Source organism: Manis pentadactyla, chromosome 14, assembly GCF_030020395.1.
Source record: "Manis pentadactyla isolate mManPen7 chromosome 14, mManPen7.hap1, whole genome shotgun sequence".
Classification (NCBI taxonomy): Eukaryota; Metazoa; Chordata; class Mammalia; order Pholidota; family Manidae; genus Manis; species Manis pentadactyla.
Genome location: NC_080032.1, coordinates 51986175 through 52004596, shown reverse-complemented (window position 1 = coordinate 52004596; position 18422 = coordinate 51986175). Strand labels below are relative to the sequence as shown.

Below are 18422 nucleotides of genomic sequence, written 5' to 3'. Positions count from 1 at the left end.
CCTTCTTTCCTTTTCTACTTACCTGATCCCCCTTTGACTCCACACTCCTACCCCATTCCCACCTTTCCCATTCTTATATCCACTAAAGATCTGGGAAACAGAGACCAAAATGTGTTAACAAGTTTACAAAAAGGAGATAGACTTTGTACTTATATTGCTATGATCATACATTCATCCAAGAAGTATTCACTAAATGCTTATTATATGTTCAACATGGTTCTAGGCATTGGGAATAAATATGTTAGGGAGTAAGGCAGACTAAATCCTTGCTTTCTTGGAGTTTACACTGTAGTAGGGAGAAAATATCAGGAAACAAGTAAATAAAAAAAGGATTTCAGGTAACAGTAAGTACTAGGAAGAAAGATAACACAGAGGAGTGGGAAATGATGATGGTGGTGGTGGCAGCTATCAGGGACATGAAAAAGTTAAGGGAGAAAGTAATGTGGTTATCTGAGGAAAGGGAGTTTGGGGCTAAGGAGAGCAGTTCAATGACCCAGCGATGTAAGGAGGCCAGTGGCATTAGAGCAGCGTGTACAAAAGGGAGAGTAGTAAAAACTGAAGGCAGAAGGAATTTGGAGCAGGGAGGTAATGTGTAGTTTGAGGCCAATGTAAAAACTTAAATTTTAAATCTGAGAACTGTAATAAATTACTTTAGAACTTTATTTTTCCTTTTAAAAATAGCTACATGGGCAATTGCCACATGAAGCTGATAAAATACAATATATAATGTTAAATTATTTTTAAAAGACAAATTGAAATAACTTTTTATATATGTACAATGGTTTTTATACATGATATTTTTTGCATTATTCAAATGAAATTAAGCATTCTCTCAAGTGCTTAATTCAAAGCTGACATCAGATACCATCATATTCCTATGGCTCACCTGAATATATTTATGAAGACCAGGAAGTCAACCTTCTATAAATAACTGAAAATTCTTGACCCAAGTAATTACTTTAAAAGAGAGATTAAGTCAAACTTTGAGCATTTGAAAAGTTTCTCCTAGGGATAAAAATTAAAAATTGGAAAAAAACCTCCAGCTTGAGTTATGTAATCTTTATGTAAGCAAATGAACAGAATTCTGTGTTAAAGTAAAAAATGTTGAAACAAAAAAAAAAAACAAAAAAACCCCCAAAAATCCCAGCAGAGTTCAGAATCCTAGACATTAAAGTAACTGGAATTGTACTGTTCCTAGAATAGCTATTTCTCAGCATAAAAAAAGAAACTTGTTTTTTGGACAATGTTTGTAAAAGCAAATTCCATTAGCAAACCTCTATTCTATCATATTATTTAAGTAGCAGCATCAGTTAAGAGGAAATTTAACTCTTCTTTTGAACCTCCTCAGTTCTTTAGTACATTTCAGCTGAAAACTGGTGAGCTAACAGCCACAGAGGAAGAGACCTCTTTAAGAAGTACATTTGTGATGGGATGATTCATGAAAAAGCTAATGTAAGAACATTAGCTGGGTCCCTATTTAACTATATTTAATTCTATATGATCATGTAATTTGGTTTATAAAAACCAGATTTAAAAAATTTTATGTATTTATAAAGGCAAAATTCTATTTAGGCTACTATTTAATGGAATTCTTATTCAACATCTCTTGCAGAGCTTCTTCTCCCAAATACCAAAGGAAAGATACTATTTCTCCAGTTGCATTATCCATTATCACATTCTCCAATTGCACAAATCTGTGCAATCTGGCAATAGAAGCCCAATTCAAACATGTACATCCTTTCACAATAAATATAATTTACAATAATCTGGCTACAACGAAAATATTTCTAAGCTCTGTTTGACTGCCTGTTTTAGGACTGCAGACAATCTGATCATAAGAGGAGCTGTTCTATAAGAAACAGTTCTACCATTATTTTAAATTATAAAGTCTTAAACAGTTTAGAAGAAATTAAGAGCTACTTAAAGGCAGAACTCTTTCTGGCATCACTTTCAAAATATATTCACCATCATACCATTTCTTGCCACCTCCACTGCTGCACTTGGTCTGAGCCACATAACCTCCTCCTGGAAGAACTGTAATTGTTTCCTAATGACTCTGCAATCAGTGAGGCCTACTATGAATACCCTATAAACTGCCCTATCTTATTAATGACCATCCCACCCTATTTTCTGATTCATTTTTTCATTTTTCAATAGCACTAATCACCATCTAACATATTACAAAATTTACCTGTATTTACTGCCTATTTTTCCCTTTTAGAGGATACACTCCACAAGGGCAGTTATCTTGTTTTGTTCTCTAATGTACTGTAAGCAATGGAAAAGTACCTGGCACAAGATGTAACATCAGTATTTGTGGAATGAATAAATTTTTAGCTTATGAAACAAATATGAAAGAATATTCAATTAGTTTTGATAAATATTAATTATGACAAAAATATGCATGATGTGCTCACGTTGTACAGAGCTTACCATACCAGATAAAATAAGCAGTTCAATGATTTCTGCATCTCCAAGATAGGCAGCAGCATGCAGTGGAGTTCTCTTTTCATTGTCCTGTGATAAGAAGGAAAGGCAGAACATGAGTTTTAATATAACATTTGTTTTAATATACTTTCAACTTAGAAAAACCACTATTAATTGCCAACTTACTACTTCTACAGCTCTAGTCTAGTTTGCAAATACCATTGACCAGAGTATTTCCCTGCTAGGAAAAGAAAAGGTTAAAAAAATATTTTGGCCTTAAAAGAATGGTACAAAGTATAACAAAGAACAAAATAAAAATTAAAGGTGACAAAGAAATAGCTTTTTAGACTTCCTTTGAATAAAGCTGCCTATGCTGCTGATTTACACAGGCAAATTTCCTTTACTTCATAGTACTTTCTACCCTAATATATTTCTACAATTTTACAGTTTATAATTGTTGACATAATTAAATAAAACAAACCATAACAAACCGAAAAGTTTGCTATTCAAATGTTTCCACAGGAGTACCCATTGTGACAAAGAGAAAATACCTCTGGGAGTTGAAATTATCCCTTAAAACAGTCTTAAAGTTCCTGCCAACTTTGTTTTTGGCTCTAAAATATAATTCTATCTTATAAATATAAAAATAAATAAATATACAGTCTTCCAAATTTTCTTCCAGGAAGAGAAGCTACATCTAATGCATGACTTCATGTACCTCCTCCACTCAAATACCAATGTTCTCTAGTCTGAGAAGCAAGGTCTTAGGGTAAAGTCACATCAGGGGTTTTAAATCCATATTTACATCTTACCTAAAGTTACAACTGAGTGCTGCTGACTTGGCTACATCTTACAAAGCTATTCATTTAGAAATACTTATTTTGAAATTTGCATCTATTTTTTTTGACACAGGATTTTGTGACAGATTGTTAGTTGCCTTCCATGATCCACTTTCCCCTTTATCCACAAATGAAATTTTAGCTGGTTATTTTCCCACCAGTAGGAGAATACAGAACTAGCATGCCTTGAAGTTTTGTTACTTAGTGTGAACCAGTAGCACACAAGTAAAGGCACAACTTTCAGATCATCTTGAGCTTAAAAGACAACCACCTTAGATCCAGACTAATACTTTTCCACTTCCCATAGGCTTAAGGCAGATGAGAAACTGGGCCAGCTTTGACCATGCAGAGGAAGGCCAATATCCTGAAAGACTGTCAAACAACAAGCTCCTGAATGATCTTATAGAGCAGAGTTGTCCCATCAACCTGGACCGTTAATGTCTAGACTATAAAAATAAATAAATTTATTTAAATAGTTATTGTATTTTGGGGTCTCTTACCATATTATATTATAGCTTTCAAGGAATAAAGCTTGAAACCTCTTATTTCATAACTTTCTGATTTGGCAATACTCTGATTACCCAAAGAAAGGATGGACAACTGAGAATAAATTAGGACAAAAACTGCTAGTCAAAAGAGGGGTTAAAAATATTTATAGGCAATTCAAAAAACTATACTAGCTGTAAAAGGTCTTATAATGATTGTATGTAACATAATTATCACTGGCTCATCAAACATATCATATAATTTTAATACATTTGTGACATTGTTTTTGTCTTTATAGTAGTAACAGGTACTTTAGTAAAGGCAGGTGGGCATAGTGGCTATTAATGGGCAGTAAGCTAACAGTCGTCTCTCTCTAACCACAGTTAATTTCCATAAGACAATGTTTTTTATTCCAATATACACTCCAGCAAACTGAATACTAAACAAACGGTTGTTGAAAAGCTAACACAGAACCACTCAAGAATCAGGCTTTATTCAAAGCTAAGGCCTAATTTAGTCATTTTAATCAAAAGATCCTCAGCTTAAAGCTTTTCGGTGTTAATCATTAGCACAGCAAACTCTCCTAGAGTGCTTAAATATGATCAGACCCACTCAAATTGAGAAACATATCTATTACACAGCATAAACCATACACACTGCACATACATAACGTGAGTCATTTATGTGTGAGAGATGCCTGGGATTCTGACTCAATACCTTGAATCCTATTAATGTGTTTTATGACCCATGAACACAGTTTTTCCTCTCTACAAATCAAATTGAAGAGAAAAGAGGGAACAAATTGGTTAATTTTAAATGAAAAATTTTACCTATCATTTTATTTTACTACTTAAGATTTCCCTCAGCAAAATTTATTAAAATTAAAAAGTGACTATACCCTTTTCCACACTAAATCCATTTCAAGTAATTTTTTTTTTTGATAAAGATACTCCTACTTGTGTGCAAACAAAATGAGTAAGTGTATTTATATCACAGGAAGCACAATGCTGTAAACAGTTTAAATGCCCACGAACAGGGGAATGGTTATCTAACATGAAACACAAGAAGCTCCTAACCAACCTTCATTTACCTGACTCACGTGGTTAATTGATACTCTGTTTCCTGAGTAAAGCTACATTGGTTCTGACTAGGCTAATACGTCAGTGCACTTTCGTTCCCACCACTGGGTGTATGTTTATCAAGAGTAAGATGTGTTTGTACCACAACTGTTTGTGCCAATTGTACCTGCAATCATAATACATGATTTATTTAAGTATTATTTAAACTGATGAAATAGGAATGAAAAGAGCAACTGTTTCTATGATCACTAGGTTGAAAACTATATAAAGATTCAAAAAAAGGTAAGCTACCAAGAAAAAGTACTCTTGAATTAGGGACTGTTGAGTTGTCTTGTAGTTAAGACAACTGAAACATTAAGGAAAACAATAAATATATTGTAGAGGTTTTGCCCTAAGTTTGATTCTTAAGTGTCTAAATTCTCGTATCACTTAATGAACCACAAAACGGGAGTTAAAAAAATGCACTGGGAGTATGGTCTAAGCAAGAAAGACAACACTGAACTTGTCAGTGGACTCTATCCACATTGTCAATGAAAAAGCCTTGGCCCAATTTAAGAAGAAAAAAAAAAGGTTGGTAAACACACATTGTTACAGTTAAATGTGTAAAGATCACTTTTATGATTCCCTTTATCAGACTTCGATTAAGTTCATCAACTACCAGTTATGACCTTTTATCAGATGAGAGGTCTTCTAGCTTTACATCCATATAGTGAAATACTATATAAAAGTACTGCATCCAATTCCAAATGTGTGCGGTATTCCCCATACATCCAAGCAATGCTCCCAAACCAGCTGGGTGTCCTCAAATTCAACTCAATTCTGACACTATCCACCAGGAGACAGCATCATATCCCACAGGTTGAGAGCTCAGTCCCAACAAGTCTGCCCCTCCCCTTAAGACACCAACAGCAAGCTCAGGCTGTGTACCTGTACTTCTGAGCCCCTGGCTATAAAATCAGAGGTTCCCTTGACCTCCTGCTTGACTTTGATTAATTTGTTAGAGCAGCTCACAAAACTCAGGAAACCAGTTTACTCATTAAATGACCAGTTTATTACAAGGATATTAGAGGACATGAATCAACAGCCAGATGAAAAGAAACACAGGGCAAAATCTCTAACAAAGGAGCTTCCACCCTTGTGGAATGTGGGGCTCGGTACAGTGACATGTGTTAATTGTTTCTGGTTCACCAACCTGGAAGCTCTCTGAGCCCCCTCCTTTGGGGTTTTTAAGGAGGCTTCATAAAGTAGGCATGATAGATTAAATAACTGGCCACTGGCACTGGAACTCATTCCTCCCCAAAGGTCAAGGGGAAAGTTCCAATCCTCTAACCATACAGTCCGCCCCATTGGCACAAGCGTCCTTCTCAGGGGCTTTCTGGAAGTCATTCATTAACATTAAAAAAAGACATCTTTATGGCTCTTAAAGGAAATGCCAAGGCAAGAGTTTTAGGAGCTCTATGCCAGGAACACTACAAAGATCAAATATGTATTTATTATAAACCACAGTATCACATTACATTTCCTTTTTAAAATAACAAGCAGACCTCGGTTCTACACACACTTAGGCTTGATTATGCATTAAATATCTTTGGAGGATACTCAAGAAACTAATACAGTGACTGCCTCTGGGTGACGAAAGGTGGCAAACTACAGTCTGAATGTGAGAAAGTTATTTTTCACTATCTGTAATCTTTGGTACTGCTTGTAGTTATTACAATGTACATATTTCAAAAAGTAACAAAGAAAAAAAACCCATTTCAATCAACTGAAAAGCATTTTAATAAAAATCCTAAGAACAATTTCCCATATTAGGCATTTCACAAGTACCAAGTGCTCATTAAAAAGAGAAAAATGTTTCTTAGATACTAAGTCAGTTTTTTAAAGAAACCATTATATCTCAATGTAGTAATCCCCAAATAATCCCAACTAGAATTATTAAATACAACAGACTCAAAAAATTTTAACTCATTTGATCACATAGGTTTTGATCATACACTTTTAAATACATTTTCTTACAATTCATATGTAAGTGCTGTGAAAGAGATTTTGTACGTATGATTAAGACTACAAAAAATTGTCTATCCTCTCCAAATAAACAGGAAAAACAGCTTTCGCTCTTATAAGTGACTATCCGGAAAAGACAAAATGACACACCTTAGAAGGATGAAAGGAGAGCAGTGACTGCTAACCATTTGGAGGTTGGGCCACAGGCAGATGCTGGGCTGAGGCATTACAGAAGAGCTGTGCAAATGACTGGAATATAAGGGGTTCCTTTGAGGTGCTTAAACAGTTCTGTATCTTGAACGTGGTTATATAAATCTGAATGTATGACAAATGCCAGATAATCATACACAAAGATAATACCACTACTACATCCTTTCCTCCCTCAAATGAGTGCATACAGAAACTAGTGAAATCCAAGTAAGGTCTGAAGTCTAGTTAAGATTGTGTCAGTATCAATTTCCTGGTTTTGATAATGTTCTGTAAGGTGTCACCACTGGAGGAATCTGCATAATGGAAACACGGAACTTCTCTGTACCATTTCTGTATTTCTAGTGTACCTACTATTTCTTCAAAATAAAGTTTTAAGGGAAGTGTTCAGAAACATCCTGAATTACACTGTAGTTTATATACTGTGTTATGGAGAACTCCAGAAGCAGTCTACAAAGCACAGGCAAGGAAGGCTAAATAACCTAGGGAGTGAGGCTGTGAGAAGAAAGGAATCCACTGTCAGGACATGGTTAAGATCCAAGGGAAAATGCCTTAAGTCAAACCTGGGAACTAAAACTGCACATGTACATTCTCAATGTTTTCTGTAGAAGCTTTAACTTAAAGCAGATCAGGTTGGATAAGGGTAAATGTATAGGGTAGGATAATAGGGAAATGAAAAGTTGAAAATGATAAGGTGAAAGTGAGACAGAACCTTTGTACAAGAAGAAATAGAGACTCTTGAGAATCCACTTACATGAATTCAAACACAGCCTTCATAGCAATGATTCATTTCTATAATTCTGCCCTTGTCCAGGTACTGAGAGTGTTCATGTATATAAGCTGTAACTCTTCAGGAAGAACAGTAACAGTAGCAATTACAACTAACACTTACCTAATGCTTACTGCATGTTAGGACTACTTTAAGCACTTCACGGCACAGGGTTTAAGGAAGTGAATGTATTTCCTTATTTTACAGATAAGGAAATCAAGTTATAGAAAGGTTTTAAGGAACTTTGGTATGGAAGCAATGCTCTGCACACTTATAGGTATTTGAAAATATATTTTATTGTGTTTTTAGTTTATTTTTAAATTTACTACTACCCTTCAACCTTATCATCTGATCCTCAAAACACTTTAGAGATCCAAGTTGGAAGGTAATTTCACAATCATTAAATCACTGGCTACCCAGCTCAATCACCATTAGTGGCTGTCACTACCATTGCCAAGCATCTCTACTCTACCTCCTTAACATGACATTCAAAAGCCACTAACCTATAGCTGGAACCACAACAGTTAATCTCTACTAAAAGAATGAATAATGGCACATTTTCATCTTTCACCTTTGTTCCCTTTGCCCAGAATCTTTCCCCTGCCTATCTCCGTACTACTCTTCATAGCTCAGCTCAAGTTCTATCTCCTTCAGAAAGTCTTCAAGACAACGTCAATAGACTGAGATCTTTCTATCCTATACTCTTATTACATTGTCATCTGCACTACACAGACGACATTCTTGTTATTGCTCAATTTTTAGTTTATATTATGGCTTCATAATTAGGCATTAGGTATCTAGAGAAAGGAAACTGTCCAATTTTATACCCACATAGCACCTGATTAAAAGTTACCTGTCTCATAGGCACTAGAGAAGTTTAAACAAATTAAAATGTTAATGAAGAAAACCTGCCACAGATCAATATTCTCAAGGTTGTACACACTTCTACATTGATTTTGGGGTCCTAGGACAAAGCACATTCTAGAACTGCCTCTGACCATTACCCAAATCCCGGGGCACAGACAACTGTACGTAAATGAATTAAAAACCACTTCTAAGATATATGCTGTAATTATATCCAGCCATGGAATACTTTCAAAACCTCTGCGGAATCTTAAAGTTTCAAAATCACCAACACTTAGTAACTGTAAGTAAAAAGTGTTTCAACTAAGTGGATTAAAGAGAGTCTATATTTCTCTTACTGTCCTTAATAGCTACTATTTATTGAACATGTATGTACGTTGATAGCATTACTGGGTGTAAGTGACAGAAATCTAAATTGAAACAGTTTAGGCAAAATGGATTTATTAGAAAGACACTAGAGCACCTCACGGTACTGAGCACCAAACAATCAAAATTCAGGTAATGTAAGGAAGGGATGTGGCTGGGCCATAAGAACAAGTGGAAACAAACACTTGAAACATTTGGGACTTTCTATTGTCTGTGTTTTTCCCTGTTTTCAGCTGCTTTCTTTGTCTTCACCAACACTTTTCTCCTGACAGTGAAACAAGGCCATCATAGGTCCTGAGATTTACACTTAGAACTTCAGCAACCTAAAGAGAATCTCTTAAGTCCAAACCCCACAAAAGTACTCTGATTGACTCAGTTTTGATTAGATGCTCTCTTCTGTATCAATGAAGTGAGAACAGGCAAAAAAAAAGTCATACTGTATCACATGGCAGTTCTGAAAGTAACTATGGCGAGAGTTTCTTAAAAATGGAAGGGAACCCCATATATCTTTTTTTTGTAGTAGGTACTGCATAAAACTCTTGACACATTGTTTATTTTGTACAATATATATGTTTAGCATGCATTATTCTTAAAGATAAGGAAACTGCCTCCAAACTCATGTTCTTCACCACAATGCTATAGTGCCAACTGACCGACTGAACATAAGCAATCAGTTCAATTTCTATTTGTTCAAAGCCTGACCAGTTGTGCCTTCTCTTGGGAATCCTGAAAGCAGCAAAACTGCGGCAAGTAAAGTGCTCAGCAATTTGGGCAGGAGGCTGAGTCTCCCCACACTTAGCTGAAACCTAGCCTAGTATGACATCTATACACAGAGCAAACTATCATTAGACTATAAATTATACTCCCTTTCTATATTTGCACAGAAAAGGAATGGCTGAGGAATAATTAAGTAACAGGCATGCTATCTTTCCCTCTATCCCTTTAGAAAAGCTGCATCAGCTAGGGACCCAGGATTTTGTGTGTGTGTGTGTGTGTGTGTACATATATATATATATGTACACACACACACTCTCTCTCTCTCTCTCACAAGTATCAGACAATGCACAGGAATGCATGGCTAAACTCCTAAGCATCTGAAAACACTTAGCAATAAACTGTACCAGACAACTCCCCACTGAATACATAATAATCAGCTATATTCAAAATAATAAAAAATGAGCAGACTGTGTTGGTCAAACTAAAAAACAAGAACATTTAATTCCAAACAACATACCTTAACCACGGCAAGGGATGCTTTATAAATCCTCTTCCCTATACTTATTACATCCAAACTTGAAGACATTCAGAGCAATACAATGGATGCTCAATAAATATTTGTTGGCCTGTATTTATCAAACTCATAGGTAAAACTCGTAACGCAGATGAAAATGAAATTCAAGTAGCACAATTCATAATCTAAAGCAATTTCAAATGTTTAGTTTTTGACAGTAATAATCACCTTGGATGACAGTAGACAAGATTTTACGAGACCCATCAACCATCTTTGTAAAAGAACACAATAATGAATATATTCTAATGAAATTAGGGAAAAGGGAGAGACAGGGAAGAGGGAGAAGAGTCATTCTCTTAGTTCAGTATATTAATGAGATCTTTCAGCACTCTCTTGGACAAAAAGTTAACATTCATAGTCAGTTCTTCAATTGTATCCTAACTTTTCAAGTACAGAAAAACACCAATCAAAAGTGGTTTAAAAAATAAAGATCAACCCTCACACAGGGCAGAGACGAAGCTGGTTGACTTAGCTCAAAGACATCATATCATCCAGGTCTCTCTCAGAATTTCTGCCCTTACACTTTGCCAACCATAGCTATATGTTGTTAACCACAGCATATAGGCTTACTTCAAGCTCCTTTCCCCTAAATTACATACCGCAGCAGGAGAGAAGCTATCCCTTCCTGTGTCTATGTATATTTAATAAGTTAAGGCAATTTTTTCAAGAGCAGTTTTAGGTACACAGCAAAACTGAAGGGAAAGTACAAAGATTTCCCCATTTTCAACAGACCCCAACAGAGCAATACATTTGTTGAAACTGATGAATCTATACTGACACATCATAATTACCCCAAGCCCAAAATCTATACTTCACTCTTGAGATTACATAAATCATATGAGTTAAGACAAACATATAATGACATGTATCCAGCATTATGGTATCATTGGAGTATTTTCACTACCTTAAAAATCCTCTGTAATTCTCCTATTCATCCCCACCCCTCACCAAACCCTCATCTTTATACTGTCTCCAAAGCTTTTACTTTTCCAGAATGTCACATAGTTGGAATCATCAGTACATAGCCTTTTCAGATTGGCTTCTTTCACACAGGAATATGCATTTAAGGTTTCTCCATGTCTTCTCATGAATTGCTAGTTCATTTCTTTTTAGTTCTGGGTAATATTCCATTGTCTGAATGCACCAGTTTATCTATCTATTTGTAGACTGAAGGGCATCAATGTTGCTTCCCAGTTTTGGAAATTATGAATAAGGTAGAGATAAGCAATCTTGTGCAGTTTTTTGTGTGGATATGTTTTCAACGCACTTGGGTAAACACAAGGCTGGACGATATGGTAGGAGTATGTTTAATTTTTTAAGAAACTGCTAAACTGTTTTCCAAAGTAGCTGTGCCATCTTGCATTCCAGCCAGCAATGACTCAGAGTTCCTGTTGCTCCACATCCTTACCAGTATATGATATTGTTAGTGTTCTCAAATTTTGCCATTCTAGTAGGTTGTATAGTGTCACCTCATTCTTGTTTTAATTTTTATTTCCCTGATGACAAAGGATGGGTTGCCTCTTTTCATATGCTTATTTGCCATCTATGTTATCTTCTTTGGAGAGCTCTAAGATCTTTGACCTATTATTTAGTCAGGTTGATTGTTTTCTTATTACTGAATTTTAAGAGTTCTTTGTATATTTTGGTTAACAGTCTTTTTAAATGTATCTTTGAAAATATATTTTCCCATTCTCTTAACATTGCCTTTCCCAGAGCAGAAGTTTTTAGTTTTAAAGAAGGCCAGTATAACAATTCTTTCATGGATTATACCTTTAGTGTGTATCTAAATAGTCTTCACCATCTACACATTCATCTAGGTTTTATTCTGTATTAAATGCTAGGAATTTTATAGTTTTGCCTATTACATTTAGGTCTGTGATCCATTTTAAGTTAATTTTTGTGAAGGATGAAAGGTGTGTGTCTACACTAATAGTTTTGCATGTGGATGCACACTTGTTTTTTAAATTTAATTTAGGTATCATTAATATAAAATTACATGGGGAACATTGTAGTTACAAGATTCCCCCCATTATCAAGTCCCCATGACACACTCCATTACAGTCACTGTCCATCACATAGTAAGATACTATAGAGAGTCACTACTTGTCTTCTCTGTGCTATACTGCCTTCCCTGTGCCCCCCACCACCATGTTATGCATGCTAATTGTAATGCTCCTTATTCCCTTTCTCCATCTCTTCCCATCCACTCACCCCCAGTCCCTTTCCTTTTGGTAACTGTTAGTCCATTCTTGGGTTCTGTGAGTCTGCTGTTGTTTTCTTCCTTCAGTTTTTGCTTTGTTCTTATGCTCTACAGATGAGTGAAATCATTTGGTACTTATCTTCCTCTGCCTGGCTTATTTCACTGAGCATAATACCCTCTAGCTCCATCCATGTTGTTGCAAATGTTAGGATTTGTTTTCTTCTTACGGCTGAATAATATTCCATTGTGTATATGTACCACATCTTCTTTATCCATTCATCTACTGATGGACATTTAGGTTGCTTCCATTTCTTGGCTATTGTAAATAGTGCTGCGATAAACATAGGGGTGCATCTGTCTTTTTCAAACTGGGCTGCTGCATTCTTAGGGTAAATTCCTAGGAGTGGAATTCCTGGGTCAAATGGTATTTCTATTTTTAGTTTTTTGAGGAACCTACATACTGCTTTCCACAATGGTTGAACTAGTTTACATTCCTACCAGCAGTGTAGGAGGGTTCCCCTTTCTCCGCATACTCACCAGCACTTGTTGTTTGTCTTTTTGATACTGGCCATCCTAACTGGCTTTAGGTGATATCTGATTGTGTTTTTAATTTGTATTTCCCTGATAATTAGCGATGTGGAGCATCTTTTCATGTGCCTGTTGGCCATCTGAATTTCTTCTTTGGAGAAATGTCTGTTCATATCCTCCACCCATTTTTTAATAGGGTTATTTGCTTTTTTGGTGTTGAAGTATGTGAGTTCTTTATATATTTTGGATGTTAGCCCCTTGTCAGATATGTCATTTACTAATATATTCTCCCATACTGTAGGATGCCTTTTTGTTCTGCTGATAAGTATTTTTTGCTGTACGGAAGCTTTCTCGCATGATGTAGTTCCATTTGTTCATTTCTGATTTTGTTTCCTTTTCCCAAGGAGATGTGTTCAGGAAAAAGTTGCTCGTGTTTGTAGTCAAGAGATTTTTGCCTATGCTTTCTTCTAAGAAGTTTATGGTTTCATGACTTACATTCATGTCTGTGATCCATTTTGAGTTTACTTTTGTGTATGGGGCTAGACAATAATCCAGTTTCATTCTCTTGCATATAGCTGTCCAGTTTTGCCAACACCAGCTGCTGAAGAGGCTATCATTTCCCCATTGTATATCCATGGCTACTTTATTGTATAATAATTGACCATATATGGTTGGGTTTATATCAGGGCTTTCTAGTTTGTTTCATTGGTCTATGAGTCTGTTCTTGTGCCAGTACCAAACTATCTTGATTACTGTGGCTTTGTAGTAGAGCTTGAAGTCAGGGAGCATAATTCCCCCCTTGTTTATTCTTCCTTCTCAGGATTGCTTTGGTTATTCCGGGTGTTTTGTGGTTCCATGTGAATTTTAGAACTATTTGCTCTAGTTCATTGAGAAATGCTGTTGGAATTTTACTCCTGTCTTTTTTCTCTCTGCTGTTTGTATGAAGTATCTTCTTCCACCCCTTCACTTTTAGGCTATGTATGTCTTTGGGTCTGAAATGAGTCTCTTGTAGGCAGCATATAGACAGGTATTGTTTTTTATCCATTCTGTAACTCTATGTCTTTTGATTGGTGCATTCAGTCCATTTACATTTAAGGTGATTATTGACAGGTGTTTACTTATTGCCATTTTATTAGCTGTTTGCTGTTTTCTGTTTGTCTCAATGGGTCCTCTCTGTTCCATTCTTCCTCTTACACTCTTCCCTTGTTACTTGACAGTTTTCTTTTGTGTTGTGGTTGATTTCTCTTTTTTAACTTTTTGTGTATTATAGGTTTTAGTTTTGTGGTTACCAAAGGTTCAAGGTTAACTTCCTTACTATATAACTGTTTATATTAAGTTGATGATTGCTCTATTTCAAACACAATCTAAACTATTTTTTTCTTCTTCTTCCTTCTCCATACTTTGTTAGATGTCATAATGAAAACTATTTAGTTTTAGGAATAGTTCTGTCTACATTAGTCCCCTTAACATATCCTGTAATGCTAGTTTTTTTGTTATGAATTCTGAGCGTTTGTTTATCTGGAAATTGTTTAATCCCTGCTTCAAATTTAAATGATAATCTTGATGGGCAGAGGATTTTTGGTTGAAGGTCTTTCTGTTTCATGTTAAATATTTCATACCACTCCCTTCTGCACTGCACTGTAAAGTTTCAGCTGAGAAGTCTGCTGATGGCCTGATGGGGTTTCCCTTGTAAGTAATCTTTTTGCTCTCTCTGGTTGCTTTCAATACTCTCTCCTTATCCTTAATCTCTGCCATTTCAATTATTTTGTCTTAGTATTGTCTTCCTGGGGTTCCTTTTGTTGGAGGTTCTCTGTGCTTTCATGACCTGACTGTTTTCTTTACTAGATTGGGGAAATTTTCAACAACTATTTCCTCTAAGAGAGTTCCCTTTGTCTCTCTTCTCCTTCTGTTCCCCTATGATGTGAATATTGTTTCACTTGGATTGGTCACACAGCTCTCTTATCATTCTTTCATTCCTGGAGATCCTTTTTTTCTCTGTGTTCCTCAGCTTCATTGTATTCCTGTTTTCTAATTTCCATCTCATTGATTGTCTACTTGCAGTAATGTTATTCATTCCTTCCATTTTGTGTTTAATTTCAGTACTATATTCTTCAGCTCTTGTATCTCTTTGCTGAAGCCCTCCCTAAAATCTTTTAAGACATTTATCCAGATCAGTGAGCATATTTATGACTTTTACGTCAAAATCTTTATCCAGAGGATTGGTGATCTCCATTTTATTTAGTCCTCTTTCTGGTGCCTTAGCCTGTAGTTTTGTTTGGAACATATTCCTTTGCCTCCTCATATTGTCAGGGCTCTGTGTTTCTTCCTTTGTATTAGATGGATCTGCTATGCTTCCTGATCTAGAGTAATGGCTTTATGAAGAAGGTATCCTGTGGTGCCCAGAAGCTCAACACTCTTTCAACTCCAGTGCTTCTTTCTCCTTTGCTGTGTAACTCCAGTTGTTGTTGGTGGGGAATGGGCAGGTTCACCTTTCTGTATGCCAGTGTTTTCTCAGTCTGCTTAGGCTGGTGGTTTACCTCAGCCTGGCCTATGTGATTATAGCAGGGGTTTCAGCTGGGATTTGTTGTGGGTGGTACTACCCTCTGCCTGCCTTGCAGCAATGCTGGGGCTGCTGCGTTAACAGGGTGGGTGGGGCAGTTGCACAATGGCCGGGGGCATGGGCTCCTGGTGGTGGCAAGTCACCTGGCTGCAGAGCCCTCGGGCCCTGGGCAGCAGCAGTGAGCCACGTGGTGAAAGGGTGTGCAGGCATGCTGAGGCAACAAGCCGCATGGTGGAAGGGTCTGTGGGCTTGTGGTGGCACTGCAACATGAGCGGTTGGAGAAGGCATGGGCCAGCGGTTGTTGTGGGTGGGGCAGTGGGAGGCCGAGCAAGCAGAGGCAGCTAGTCATGCTGCAGTAGCACACAGCTATGCTGCTGCACCTCCTAGCAGCAGTGAGGTGCACAGCACTAGGTTTGACCACCTATGGGAAGGAAAGAGGTCTTGGAACTGGTTCTGCAGGTGCCTCCCCAGTTAGGCTGACACAGGGCTGTGAAAGCTGGGAGAGTCTTTCTCTGTTTGGTAGGCAGCTAAATCCAACGCTACTGGGGGTGACTGGGTTTGACCCTTAGCGGCAGTGTGCTCAGGGCTTAGCAGCCAGTGAAGGGGATGGAGCGCCAGGGGCTCCAGGGGGTGCTTGACCTGTTAGGCTGAGGGAGGGCTGGGGAAGTATTGTCCACCTGTCCTTTCTCTTGCAGAGACAGCCTTGTCCAACCCTTGCCCCTCTGGTTCCCCCTTCCACTGCTGGTAAATCTTTCAAACTGCTGCCTCTGTGCTGGGTCTCAGCAGGACATGCATGTCCTCCACAGGCAACTGGAACCTCAGCCTCCCAGAGTGTTCCACCTGTCCATGGTGTCCATTCCCGCTAATCATCAGAACCCAATGCAATGTGGACTTGTGTTCCTGGAGATCTCCAGGGCTAGAACTCCAGAGTTCCTGGGCACCTATCCCCTCCCGGTTCCCTTCCTCTTTCTCTTGCCACTGGGGTCGGGAAGGGTTTGGGTCCTGCTTGGTCACGGCTCTGCCTCTTTACCCTTTTTTGTGTGATCTTCTCTTCTTCCCCAGCTGTAGATGGTGTGTTCTACAGTTGTCAGGTAGTTTTTAGGGTTAGTTGTATTTGCTGTAGTTGCTTTTTTTCTGTGTGGGAGGTGGTTTCCTTCTTGCCTTCCTACTCTGCAATCCTGAGCTTCCTCCTCTTTTATTTCTCACATAATTGTGTCTTCTCTTTTTCCTTAGCCTGGCTAGCGGCTTACTGACTACATTGATCTTTTCAAAGAACCAGGTTTTGGTTTCACTGATGTTTACTGATTTCAGTTTCCAATCTCAATGACTTCTGCTGTAATTCTAGCATTTTTTTCCTGCTGCTTACTTTGGTTTTTAATTTGCTCTTCTTGTAGTTTTACAAAAAGGAATTAGATTATTCATTTTACTTCTTTTCTAATATTCAATGATATAATGAATATTCAACTGAATGATATACATTCAATTTATATAATGAATTCAATGATATCAAATGATATTCAATGATATAATGAATATTCAATTGAATGATATACATTCAATGATACAAATTTCCATCAAAACAGTGCCTTTACTGCATCCCACAAATTTTGGAGGTTGTTTGTTTTCATTTTCATTTAGATAAAAATATTTTAAAATTTCACTTAAGATTCCTTCTGTGAACGATGTCTTATTCAAAGTGTGTTGTTTAATCTGTGTGTATTGGTATTTAATTTCATTGTGGCCTAAAATGAGACATTACATGCCTATTCTTTAAAATTTGTTAAAAGAATGTGTTTTATGGCCCAGAATGTGTTCCACCTTGGTGAATATTTCATGTGAAACTAAGAAGAATGTGTGTACTGTATTCTGGGACTGTTGGATGAGGTAGTCTAGAGGTGTCAATTATATCCAGTTGATTAATGGTGCTATTGAGTCCAACTGGTTTTTTTTCATTAAGGTATGATTGCTATACACTCCAATGAAGGATTCACATGAAAAGATAATGTGGTTACTACATTTACCCTACATTTACCCATATTATCAAGTCCACACCAATACCCCATTGCAGTCCCTGTCCATCAGTGTAGAAAGATGCCACAGAGTCACTATTTGCCTTCTCTGTGCTACACTGTCGTCCCTGTGACCCCCCACACCATGTGTACTAAACATAATAAACCTTAATCCCCTTCTCCACCTGTCCCCACCCGTCCTACCATATCCCTCCCCTTTGGTAACCTCCAGTCCCTTCTTGGAGTCTGAGTCTGCTGCTGTTTTGTTCCTTCAGTATTGCTTCGTTGTTATACTCCACAAATGAGGGAAATCATTTGGCCCTTGTCTTTCTCTGCCTGGCTTATTTCTCTGAGCATTATATCATCCACCTCCATCCATGTTGTTGCAAATGGTAGGATTTGTTTCTTTCTTAGGGCTGAATAGTATTCCATTGTGTATATGTACCACTTCTTTATCCTTTCATCTACTGATGGACACTTAGGTTGCTTCCATATCTTGGCTATTGTAAATAGTACTGCGATAAACAGAGGGGTGCATATGTCTTTTTGAATCTGAGAATTTGTATTCTTTGGGTAAATTCCAAGGAGTGGGATTCCCAGGTCAAATGGTATTTCTATTTTTAGTTTTTTGAGGAACCTCCATAATGCCTTCCACAATGATTGAACTAGCTTACTTTGCTACCAATAATGTAGGAGGGTTCCCCTTTCTCCGCATCCTCACCAGCACTTGTTGGTGTTAAGTCTTTTTGATGCTGGCCAACCTAACTGGTGTGAGGTAATATCTTACTATGGT

General features: G+C 37.2%; 1 protein-coding gene across 7 annotated transcripts in view; it reads right to left on the bottom strand.

The window, feature by feature from the left end:
- The window catches only part of ANKRD28 (ankyrin repeat domain 28), a 223431-nt gene that overhangs the window by 78582 nt on the left and 126427 nt on the right, over positions 1-18422 (bottom strand). For all 7 annotated transcript variants that reach the window (XM_036901013.2, XM_036901012.2, XM_036901016.2 and 4 more), the window contains one exon: positions 2439-2517. In XM_036901013.2, coding sequence (XP_036756908.1) covers positions 2439-2517 — 79 coding nt within the window. The remainder of the gene's footprint in view (positions 1-2438; positions 2518-18422) is intronic.